The sequence below is a fragment of the Astatotilapia calliptera genome, chromosome 5 (genome assembly GCF_964374335.1).
Source record: "Astatotilapia calliptera chromosome 5, fAstCal68.1, whole genome shotgun sequence".
In the NCBI taxonomy this organism is placed as follows: Eukaryota; Metazoa; Chordata; class Actinopteri; order Cichliformes; family Cichlidae; genus Astatotilapia; species Astatotilapia calliptera.
The window spans coordinates 12,340,667-12,354,104 of NC_137426.1; the positions used below are offsets into that span (position 1 = coordinate 12,340,667).

The 13,438-nt window shown below is 36.4% G+C and overlaps 1 protein-coding gene across 8 annotated transcripts in view; it reads left to right on the forward strand.

Moving 5' to 3' along the window:
* Window positions 1-13,438, forward strand: part of ptprt (protein tyrosine phosphatase receptor type T) — a 310,219-nt gene that overhangs the window by 143,692 nt on the left and 153,089 nt on the right. For all 8 annotated transcript variants that reach the window (XM_026167283.2, XM_080301696.1, XM_080301697.1 and 5 more), the window contains exon 11: window positions 7,049-7,158. In XM_026167283.2, the coding sequence (XP_026023068.1) occupies window positions 7,049-7,158 (110 nt within the window). The remainder of the gene's footprint in view (window positions 1-7,048; window positions 7,159-13,438) is intronic.

Here is a 13,438-nt window from a genome sequence, read left to right on the forward strand (position 1 = left end):
TCCTTGATTTCAGTGTCCAGATGTCTTCTATATGGGGAGCTGTTTGTGCACACATTCTTGATCTTTATACCCCGGTGTTTCTTGGATTACTGTGACAGTGGTAGTTATTACTCATTGATTTCTGTAATATTAGTAGAAGGGCTTGTGAGTAGAGCTCTGTTAATATCTCTAAGCATCTCTTATGGACTTTGTTTGTAAGTGTATTCGTGGGTGTGTGGCTGTCTTTAGTATAGCCATAATTTTCATCCTCAACTCAGTAATGCATAGGAGTCAAAGGCGATCATAGAAGGCATTTGGGCATCATATTATGGCGGCTCTGACATCCACCACATTTACAGTTTGAGGACTGTGAACTGGATCTGAATGAAAGAGAGATGGACAGAAACAATATGTTGTTTTTAGAGTGAGGAAGAGTGTATGGGTACTAATTCTATAGTACTACAGTTATAATGATAATAATAATGGATTGCATTTATATAGCGCTTTTCGGGACCCCTCAAAGCGCTTTACAATACCGCTATTCATTCACTCTCACATTCATACACTGGTGAAGGCAAGCTACAGTTGTAGCCACAGCTGCCCTGGGGCAGACTGACAGAGGCGAGGCTGCCATATCGCGCCATCGGCCCCTCTGGCCAACACCAGTAGGCAGTAGGTGAAGTGTCTTGCCCAAGGACACAACGACCGAGACTGTCTGAGCTGGGGCTCGAACCGGCAACCTTCCGATTACAAGAGGAACACCCAACTCTTGAGCCAGGATCACCCCTGACAGTTCCATCTATTCGGGTGTTGTGCCAATGACTACACGACAAACGGGTAATAAATATGGTAACCTTAAATCCCTTTGTTTATATGTGCACAAATATCCAAACCACTGTTAAAGAGAAAGATCTCCTCACACAGACTATAATGACAGCAATTGAGATGACATCATCCTGTTACCATCACAGTACGGTTCTTGTTTAAGATCAGAGTAGAAGGAAAAAAAGATAGCAGCTCTGTTTTTTGTTTGTTTTCTTCAGAGCTTCACTTTTCAGGAAGGCAGTTTATCGGAGCACGTTTAAAGTTGTAGAAGTGCATTTACATTAATGTGCTTTTAATCATTCTTATACTTTTATTTGATGTAAAAGTCAAATTTTCTAATCCTACAGGACAAAATCTTTACATGACAATAGAACGAGTATTTTGGCATAATCGTATTTACCATTATTGACAACTTTAGATCAGGTTAAAAAATTAACGAGACGCTACTGTGTATATAAAATGTTAACGGAATCATTTAACATTTAATATTCCATAGATTAGATGCATACAGTGGAGGAAATATTGATTTGATTCCCTGCTAAGTTTGTTTACCTCCAAAGGATTGAACTGATTTTAATTTTATGCCGGTTTGTTCTTAAAAGAAATGTATTAATTCAGTTCAGATTATCATGCATGAAATAAATCTCTGCATTTCATCCCTGGCTCTCATTTGTTTTGGCCTTTTTATTACATAACAGACCTGATTGTTTATATGGCAATAATGACTTTTAGTCATTGTTAGTGTCTGGGTTTGTAGCTGCTATTTTGAAGTAAGAGCAAATAAAAAAAAAAAAATTTCGGTCATTATTCTGCTTCTTTCCTCTAAAATGAAACTACCATAAAAACAGAGTTAAATAAAGAGTTAATTTCTTTGTAAGTGAGAAAACTTCAGGATGGAATCAAATAATTATTTTTCCCACTGTATACATAGGAATAGGAATTTTCACATGGATAAAACATTGGCTTTAATGAAGGGGATTATTTGTGGTCTGATTGCCAAAAAGAAGTTTTTCAAATGATTCAAATCTTGCCCTTGTACTTTCTGAGTGGTTTCTAATTATAACTGCAAATATGTATCTGTCCTAAATCCTTGTATCACAATGAAAACTGAATCCTGCACTACTGCTAGTAAACCTTGCTTGTTTGCCATTTGTCAAGATGAGTTTATTTGTTCCCCTGGAAGCTAAGCATCTGTGTTGAACAACATGTAAAAAAACACACTACATAACACTAAATAATTCCCCCCCCCCCCCTGCAAGAAAAAAAATGTAGTTGTTTATGTTAAAAACAAAAAGAAAGCACTGTTATGGAAAATATAGCTCAAAGTGAATAATGACTACAAGAGTATTTACTTCACTCTTACATAGTTATAGTTGAGATAATCACAAAATCACTTAGAGGGATTTTTAAAATTAGTTTTTTCTTGCAAACAGCTGCTACAAGATGAAACACTGACAAAGATTAAAAGTCAAAATTTTCATATAAACAATCAGGTCTGTTGCATAATAAAGGGCGCAAGACAAATGAAAGCCAGGGATAAAATGCAGAGATTTATTTCATGCCAATAAAGATAATTTGAGCCAAACTTAGAAAGCAAGAGAGGGTTAAGAGACAAAAAATGTGAATACAAAAGAAAGATTGAGAGAGATGGCAAGACAGGGGCACACACAGAAGAGAGGGCTGCTGGCGTAATAAAGCAGGCCATTCATCTTGCAGCATGATGGGACTTAATCAAGTTATGATTAATGTGTTACAGCTGCCATTATCTTTTCAATGAAGTCTGTATTCTTCTGTCCAAGCCCCCGAGGTACACAGGAACACACAAACACATGCAAACCACAGCAGATACGGGGGTTTGTCATGTGAGTCATGCACACACTGGAAAGCAGCATACACAGATGTCATGGTACACACTGTGAGTAACAGAAGGCTCCTCACGTGCATTCACACACACAGTTGTGTTTTCATATCTTTGTGGGGACATCTAATTGACATAACGCTTTCCATAGTCGCTTACCCCTAACAAAAACCATCAAAAATGAATGCCTGACCCTGACCCAAACCTAACTGTAACTTTGACACTAAAACTACATTTTGAGTTTCCAAAAATTCCTTCAAACCTGTGGGGATGGGGATTTTGTCTTCATAAAGGCTGTTGGTCCCCACAAGTATAGTGAACTTTCAATTGTGGTCCCCACACAGATATGCAAATCTGGTATACACACGTGCACATACACAGACCGCAGAGACAACACACAGAAGTACCACACAAACATCCAACGATTTTCAGGTAGACACTGTGCATCATAAAAGATGAGAGTGCACACACAGACACAGAAGTGAGTGATAAGGTGTTGAATAAAAATGGCAGCAATTAATTGCATTTCTTTGTTAGGGTAATTTGATATGCTCCACAGGCTGGGCCCTTAATCAACACCTCAGAATTACTAATCAAAATATTCCTGTCAGACTTGTCTGATAGTTTACTAGTCTGTGTGCTTTCTGTTGTGCATCTCAGTAGCTGTGAGTCAGAATACTTTGTGAATGAATTTTAGTGAAAAAATAGTTTCCAATAATCTTTGTTATTTTTCCATGTGCCATTGTTGTGCTCTGATCTTTGGGGGTTTTTAAGGTATAAAACATTAACTCTGAGGTTTGGAGTCATGAGCCATAATTTTTAATGTAACCGATAAATGGTCATACTTTTGTTACATTATCCTCTAACCTGTTATTTTCTCATATAAGAAATAATAACACAAATATCTGTATTTAATAACCTATAGGTGTGAGCAGCTGTGTTGCAATAAATTTCATTTATTGCAACACAGCCACCCTTTCATTTAAGTATATTTTTAGGAAATGTTTTGTAGGAAATGTAGGAAATTCTTTTAATCTTCTAACAGCCAAAAAGGGGCCAAAACAACAAAATAACTTTAATATTTTTAAATATTGGGCATTGAAATGTGGATAAGTGTGGAGTTTTTAAATATAACCCTTTCAACCTCAGAAGGACTGGTCTTTGTTGTGTTTGTCATGTCACTGTTTTATGGCTTTAAAAATAGCAGAAAAGGTTGGAAACTTCCCATACTGTGGGTTTTCCTTAAACTGTTGGATGTTATAGAGAGAGATGGATAATGGCAGCCAATTCTCAAGTGTAAAAGAACTAGCTGTGGCACATCCATCTTTGTTAGATTCAATTTGTGGCTGTAAATGGCGGAACTTTGCAGAATTTTTTTTCCAAAATGCTTTTTTTCAGTTGAGGGGCATCAGACTGAGGCAACTGTAAAAGAGTCCTGCAGTTGTCAGACTCATTTCTGCCTTACCGCACAGGCATTTACCCAACACTGCTATTCACAATGACTTACAGTGAGTCCAAAACCAACACAAGCTTAACTTTTATGTAAGCCAACATTATGTTCATCCAAGATCAATCAGAATTAAGGTCAACATACAATAAATGATCAGAATCAGATTCAGAATACTTTAATAATCCCTAAGAAAACGTTGTAGTGTCAGTTGCTCCAAGACCATAAGAACAGTAACAGACTGGACTAAAATAAATAATACAATATATTACAAAGTTACAAAATTTAAGAAATGACTCTAATATATACAAAAAGCTCAATTATAAATATCCAGAATATTACAAATATATATGACATTTTACTCTAAACTGTAAAACTCTACTCATATATGTACGTAAATAGTAAGTAGCCATGAAGTAAAAATGAAAGGTGGAAAGAAAAATCTGAAGTTAAAGGCCTTATCCTGTCCTTGACCTAAACAAAAGCAGGACTTGGCAGCAAAGCTTACTGATTTATGTTTTGGGAACTAGCTTCCTAAAATGAGACTAGAGAAAGAGATTAAAGTCTCCAAACCAAGAGTAACAAGTATGCACACAGACACAAATGCACACATAGAAGCACACATGAATTCTTGCACATTGCAGTTGGTTGTCCCTTCTGGCACACTGTCTCTTTCTTCTTATCATTTAGAGCAATTCACACCCCTCAGTGTATGTACGTGCAACTGTGTGTAAGTATTGTGTTCAAGGGTCTAGTGCATGTGTCTGTGTGTAACTGCGTGTTTCTGCTTTTATGTGAATTGGTGAGTTCGACTGTTTGACAGCTTCACTCCCAGATGAGATGTCTGACACCTCTTCTCTGTCTGTGTACCTCCATGAAGACATGTGAAAGCCTGCCTCATCCTGAAAACCCCACTGATACACTCACACTCTTGTTACTAGGTAGATTTTAATGAGTCAACTGTCTTTGTACACAAGTAGTCCTGTCTGCGCTTTCCTGTACAGACAGGATCCTCATTGCTCAGTATCTTTTGACCCCACAGTTTATAATTTGATTAACAACCTTTTACACCGATAACCATTCACTTCACTCCAACTCATTGGATTTGAAATGCAGTGTACTCAAGCTGTTCGGAAACACAGTTTTTATTTTTCAAAAAAAAAACTGCAGTCCATAATAAAATATTTGTGATCAGTGATCAGATTTAGTCCATCAGTTATTCAAATATTCCATTGGCAGAATTTCTTAATTCACAACACAATCATTAAACAGTTTTGATTAATTAAAAACTAAAGCATTGAGGACATTGCTTTATAATAGACTAACAGATAGTAAACTAATTCACCTTGAGATTAATAAATCCAGAAGAAATCACATCTTCTGAGCAAGTGTCAATACAGTCAACTGATCTTAGTTGAACTTAAGGGTTGAAAGTAAAGATGTGTTCATCACAATCAAAGAACAGGATGGATACCAAATGTCTGGAAGAAGAGATCATTTACTGTAAAATATCCTTAAATGATAAATACACAAAATGCGCGTCTTGCTGAACTTTGAATCAAATCATTAACACAGATAAAAGTTTCTCCCTTACTAGAGACAGTTGGTCCATTGACATTGAATTGGTAATTGACTTTGTAAGCTAATAAAATTTTATGTTTGAGGCTTTTCATTCCAGTGAGTTTGATTTGGATGTAGCGTTCCCAGCAGTGAGCCAGAAAATCTGCCCATAGCCCAAGAAAATCTCAGTGGCTGCTGTCTTTTTTTTAATCTCAGCAGTTGTTCCATTATTCACTGACTACAGGGTGCTTCAAGATGTATCTCTACATGACATTATTACAGCTTGTCTGTCTCCCATTCATCTTAGGATGACACTGGGTTCATTTTACAAATTACCGCTGAGCTGCACAATAATATGGCAATACCTAAAAGTCGTAGGTTGTCGTTAAACTTTCAATATGCGTAGTTGATGTTGAACTGCTAATTAAGACACATTTCTCAGGAAATCACATTACGTATGACGTTATGTCCTCATTTTCATGTGATAAAATATCAATATCCGCTGGACGAGACTATATCTATGTTAAAAGAATAATTCTTTTAAAATAAGAATTCTTTTAACATAGACTGGTATTGCTGCATGTCAGCAAAATATTTCATTCTTTCACACTATAAGAAGTATTGTGAAATATCCTATCATACCTAATAGTTGCAAATGTCCTCCATTTATCAAGTTTTCCAGATCAAACAGTGTTTCTCACACTGCCTCAAAGGGAGAAAAAAGCCTATAATTAAATTTCAGGTAATTGAATATTTTTACCTTCTGAGACATTTGAAACTTTTGGACTCAAGAAATTTAATTAAATCATGAGAAGCTGAACTGTAATTTAGTGTAATTTAATATACCTCTCTTTACTTCTGATTCTGATTCCATAGTTCTTTTTACTCCCTCCCTTTAATATTTAGAGTCACTGAACCCGAGATGTGCTATTTAGTCATTACATTGCACATCGGCCTTTTTGCTTATGTCTATCTCAATTTGTGTTTTTCAACTGGTACTCTGTATTCGAGTGCTAACTGCTCTTTTGGGGATTATTAGAAATGGACTCAATGATTGTGTGGATTCATTTTCTGGAAAGTTGACTTTCTTTACAACCTAAGACATTTTAGTGAGATTGACAATTAGATGGTAATGTCAGAAAACAATGAACATTTTTATTTTATTGTAATATTGTAATATAATTACTATAAATACATTTCATACTTCTAAAATAGTTTATAATCTCTGCTGTAATACCTATACTTTATTAATACTTTTGTCACATACATATGTTTGTGAACCAGTTATTTGAATATAATTTTATGTACATTCTTCAGATATGAGTACATATTTGTGTTGTAATGTATTATTATACTTTATGTACTTGGTGTCTTTTCAGTTCCTGGATCAGTGCCTATGGAATCTCTGCAGAATACGCCATATGAAGAAAAGATCTTCATGCAGTGGAAAGCTCCCAACGAGACCAATGGAATCATCAAATTGTATGAGGTCAGTGAAAGACTTCAAAGAACATCAATGGGAGTTATAAAAATGAGCAGATGCACGGGTAGATAGATTGAAGGAAGGACGAAAGCAAGGGAGGGAGGAAGGAAACATCCAGTTGCTTACAAAACATCAAACACAAAAAATAACAAATACAGATGTAATTGGGCACACCACAGTAATATTGTAACAGAATTATGGAAAGGTGAAAAACTTGTAGTGATGTAACAGTTTCAAATTATTCTAACCACTGTGCATAGTGTATACTGAAGTACAAGGTACTGCACAAAAGTACCCCAAAAGAAGAGTAAATGTGTAGGGATCGGTGGCTTAGTGCTGGTTTGCAGAGTCCTGCTGAAATACCACTATATGTCTTTCCCTGTCTCCTATATTAAGATGCTTTAATGATTAAACGTATGAAACACAGCAATTAGTAAAAAAGCAATTCTTTTTTTTAATGCATGACAACATTTTCTAGAGTATCGGATCTTTACAAAAATCATGCAGGCACGTTCTGAGTCTGTGGTTGTGCTTTTGTGTTTTATAGTGACAGAGGGGTGCATGATTGTGCATTAGGCAAACTTGTCAGTACGTATTTGTTCATTTGCCTTTAAACTTATATGAACTTCAGTGACACTCCAGTCTAAATACAAAGGGTTTAATGTCTTTGGACTGTGGGAGGAAGCTGGTGTACCTGGAACGTTCTAACTCCGCAAATGGATTCAAAACCAGGACTTTATTGCTACAAGGCAATGGTACTAACCATCACACCTGTGCCTTGTGCATTCTTCTGCTCCCAAGTGCCATATAGGAGAAAAAAATGCAATAATTAAAAAAAAACTTTTTAGCCGGATGTCTTGTTTGTTTTTCATTCATATGGTCTTATTTTTAAAACTAGGTGATACAGGGAAACACAAGAACAGTGTTTTCTCTCTAACCACTGACAGTTCATATTTATATCAAATATAGTTTCATCCACGAATAATTGACATATATGACCATAAATTCAGGATTAAATGTAAATCATAAAGGGAAAGTAGAAAGTCTAAGTCGCAAGACAAAGTGGGAGAAAGACTTATTCTTTGACAGTCTTTTATACAGTGGTTGGAACTGAGTGAGATAGGTGTGCGTGCGTGCGTGTGTGTGTGTGTGTGTGTGTGTGTGTGTGTGTGTGTGTGTGTGTGTGTGTGTGTGTACGTTTATTTGGGTTGAAGTTGAGTCCTCTATCTAATGAATTATTGACCCGTTCTTGGTCTGTTGTCTGCCTCTTATATCACTGCATCAAGGAGCTACCTCACATCAAGACCTGGAAGGGCGCTTGTGTGCGCGTCTGAAAGAGGGAGAGAATGAGCTACCAAGGAAAGAGATGTTGCTTTAAAAAAGACCAACTAGTCTCCACATGTGTGTATTAAGTGTATGAGGACTTTAAAGTGTATAATCCATAAACTGTGAATAAAGGATAGATGTAACGACTGTTACATAGCCCGCCAATTAGTGAAGGTCCACATTTAAATGACTGATCCACGTGTGTTCAGACCAGTGTCAGTCTTTTAAAAATATATATTTAGAAGAGATGTGGGATAATACTGACTGAGAAACTGAGAAAAGTATAGCCTGACTTATTGTCTCCTTAACTATAATTAATAAAGACTATAAATCCATCAGAAAAGGTAGTTATTTCATCCATAAATCTAGTAACCAGGAGCTTTGTTCTGCCACAGACAACAACACTGGCTTTTGTCTTTATAACCTATACAGAATTTATTTTCACAGATAGTTAAAAAAAATTTTCACTAAAAAAGGTAGAATATTTGCTGTGCAAATTAGAAAGTCATCTTTCAAGCTGCATCCAGAACAGCTTAATTTTTGTAGTTAGTTGTAAAATCTGTAAATATTAAGCACACACTAAACAGATGTTACAGTTATAAAGCTGGGTTGCTGTAGGTTAGATTAGTAACTAACGTATTGTATATTTTAGCTGTAGATTATTCCTCTTGTCTTGCAGATTTACACATCTTGTAACACAGAAGGCAAATCTTATTTTGAGAGCATCTTCCAAAGATATAATTATCCCTATTTTCTCTCAAACCCCTTATATTTACTACCATCAATCTCCAGTCTCTTCTCTCATTCTACACCTCTAAAAGACCCCTTAGTACCATGTCTGACACTTCCATTAGACCTCAACCCAGAGCCTGAAAAAACAAAACAAAACAAAAATGTCCTCAGTCTATGAACCTCCTTGGGACCATCATCAGTTTCACCTTGTTTGATATTAATGAAATCAACACCAATCTAAGCTCTCTGCCCTCTCTGCCTGGTAGAGGCGGCACGACTCAGCATCATCTGTTAAACATATCAGAGCCTCAACATAATGCGCTGCTATTAGAGATAATTACTATAATTGCAGCTATTGACAGGATTAAAGGCATCATCTGCAACATCTAAAGGGCCTCTTGTTGTGTCCTATTCTGTTCTGTTGTCTCTTGTGTGTTCCTTTTTTCCCCTCTGCGTCCTTTTCAGGATAGAAACCAGATGAATTACACCTAGGACAAAGAGGGGATTGAGGAGTATGGAGAAAAACTGGGGGGTGGGCTCAGGGTAGCTTTGTGGAGGTGGGAAATGGTGCAGAGAGATAAGGAGAATGGGAAGAAGGAAGGCAGAAGTGTGAGAGAGAGATAAAGCATTCAGTGAGCAAGTTGAAATCTGACCAGAAGACATAGTTCTTACCATACAGCAAGATTACAGAAATTAATCAGTGTGCAAATATGATCACTCCATCTCTTGTATCTATTACCGTAATTGCAGCTAATTACAGGATTAAAGGACACATCTGGGTAAGATCTAAAGGGATCCCCCACTCCTCCCCCACTCTCTCTGGTGCTCCATTCATTTGAGAAAATGAGAATAATGTCTGGAGAAAAAGGGATGCAAAAAGAAGTGTAATGTTTGGTTGCAGGTGAGGTAGGAAAGGCAAAAATGAAACAGCATATAATTTATTAATATATATTGCTCAAAAAAAGAGAAGATGACATACAATCAAGTGAAAAAAAAGTTTTTACAGGATTAATTCAAAAACCCTTAAAAAACTCTGTACACCCTGTGATTCAGTAGCTTATAGAACCATCTTCCTCTTTAGCAGCAATAACCAACTAAGAAGTAGTTGGTGTGAGGTACTTTTTAATAAAGGTTGTTGTTGTTGCTAATCATTTTATCAAATGCATTTGATTACCAGCAATTGGCTGCAATCATCATCAGTAAAGATGTACATAGTTTTTCACAGGACTACAAAAAGTCCTAATACAAGGTATTATCCTAATCTTCTTAGATTAGTATGGTGCATTTAATTAGCTCTTAATCTGACTATGGTGCTTGTATTAGCTGATATTTATCCCCAGTAAGAGTACAAATTTTCATCAGTCTTTCCAACCATCCCCATGCACTAAGCACAAGAAAAATCCAGTTAATTGCTTATATGTAACCTCCTTTTTTCTAAAATAAAAAAATCAATAAGCAATTTTTGAGCAAGTCGTTTATTTAAGGTCTTTTCTTCTCCTCCTTGGACGTTTACAGTGAGTTCAAAGCTGAAATATTTATTTTATTTTATTTTTTAACATTAATATTCTGGAATTTGCATGGTAAATTTTAATTGGTACTCAGTTTGGTCGGTAGATGTCAGGCAGTTAGATTTTTTTCTGCAATTAGGTTAAATGTTGGAGTCGTGAATATTGGCTTAAAACTGTTAATTTGAGAACTCTTGATGGATTTTTATTTTTAATGTTCTGCTGGGCATGGAAAAAGGCCAACTTAAATACCTTTGAAAAAGAAAGCCAGTGAACAACTAAAGGCTTCCACTGGTTTATATGAATCTATATTTTCCCTGCAACTTTACCAGGCCTCTGTGAGACCTCAGATAATACACAGTTATTGATGGTTACTGAACTGAGCAGAGGTGCACTCAAAAACACACTTGCACACACACAGATCATGGCCCTGTCAATCCCTTCTTTGATTGCCTCATCAGACCATTCAAGCATCACTGGTCCTCTCTGCTAGTCCTCACCTCCCTGCTGGTCTCTGCAGAGTTATTTCTGAACCCCTGCTTGTTAAACAGATGCTGGTGCTAACATTGATTAGAATCAAGCAGAGTAGCAAATCATGGTTTGACCAACTAGCAAGTGAGAGCATTTTATATTTAGGTCTAATATGAAATGGAATATATATATATTCCATCAGTAGTGAAGAAACAGTTTGTGTTTCAGAATTATAACCTCCTAGAAAATGCTTCAGGTATATGGATAATAAAAGTTAATATGGTTCCATTTCATTTTCTTAAAATTAATGTCAAGCATTAATTGAAAAGCTACTAATTAATAAATTTAATTAGTCCTTAACAGCAGAAACTGTAGATCAGAAATCAGTCATTATGCATTCTTTTAAAGGCAACAATAACTGTATCATGACTGCCCAACTCCATGCAATGATGCATTTCAGGTCTGACCCACATTCCCAAAATCCATCTGCAAGATTGGGGTAAGAATATGAGTGTTTCCTGACAAACCTCTGAGTTGTTTAATCCAACACACCGAAGAAATTGGTGACTAGTATGGTATGTAGTTATTCTTGTCTGGTCCTGTGTGCAAATAACTTTACCTTCCAACTCTCTGCGGATAGAGGTTTTAATCAATCACAGAAATAAATACTGGCAACCAGTCTGGCATTTAATTCAGTTAGTTACTCTGTTCCAAGCTGTGGATTTCTCTAGACACAGCTGACCATGTAGTACAGTAACATTCTCTCCCCATATTGCTGTTTTCTGAACAAAGAAATGATTCCTTCTCATTAGGAGAACATCAGTTGCATAGCATAATCTTGGTATTCGTTCTCTCTACTATTTACTGAGGAACAGAAGTGGCTCACCTCACCTACATAACCTCAAAATTCTAATGGTGCAAGCAAGGTTATTATCGCATGATTGAAATTGAAAACTAATACTTGAGCCATGCTATAGTCATGCTACAGGTTGGGAAAACTAGCTTCTAAAAGAGGCCTTTAATTCCTTTCAGATAATTAATAAACTGATTATTGACCAGTTGATGCCATATCAATAAGTGCATGTAAATTCTCCATTGGTGTTATCCTCCCCAGTATCGCACCAAAGCATGTGACAGATCTGCCACTCCCCTATGATGTCAGTGTTGTGTTTTTTCCTCAAACAAGTTTAAAAAAATGGACGTAATACAAACAATGGATGTAATATACTTAACAATTAAACACATGGCAAAGACCCAAGTCTCCTGTAAAAGTCCAACAAACCCCATGACCTTTAAGTACGGGTTTTATATTAATTCAGCAAACTTTCATGCGTATTGTTGAAGCCACCACCCTCAGTTATTGAAGCGAGAGTGGCCTCCCACTGACCCACCAAAGTCTTCATAGAGGGTATCTACCTGGAGTATCTAATGAGTTATAATAGCTATTTCTGCTTAACGTTAATAATATTCAAAGCAGCCTATAAATGAATTCAAGAAAGAAATGAGTGTTCTGACATAAATGACTAAATTCTGAAAAGCATATACAAAATTACAGATTTTGTATAAGAAATACAAAAGCAAAAATCTGTTCATTTTGCAGCAAAATTCATTGAAGTCATAGTTGCCTAGTAATTCTAGACTTTGAGTTATGACTTATGCCATAGAGCATTTAATATAGGAGATGAAAAGACAGGTTAAGGGAAACTGTTCACACACATAAATGCCCCAGGGCTGCCTTGCATTCTTCTTTTTTCCACACGATCTGAAGTATTTCAGAAGGCGAGAAGTATGGGAAGGAAGGGAGAAAGAAAAATGACAAATAAATTGAACAAGCATGCAGATCTTTAATTCCCCCCCCCCCCCCCCCACACACACACACACACTTTCACAGTGTAAACAGAGCCAGAATCAAGACATAAATGCTAAAGAAGCAATCTCATCTAAGCCATTAACTTCTATCCATCTTGTGTTTTACCCTTCTCTTTTCTCTCTCTCTCTGTGTATTGTTTTTCTTTTTTGTCAATAATGGGCTATATTTAGTGTAGCTTGAAAGTCCTTAAGCTGATGACCCCATTTACTCTGTCACACTGCCTGTCTGGCCTGTAGGGGTATGGCCTAGTATCACTTACACCTTTGTCAGTCTATGTGCCCTTCACTACACTGCATGCAGCCTCTTTTCTTTTGCATGTGTGTGTGTTTGAAATATTTATTATTTTTATGATTTTACTTTATCATGGTGATATCCACACCAT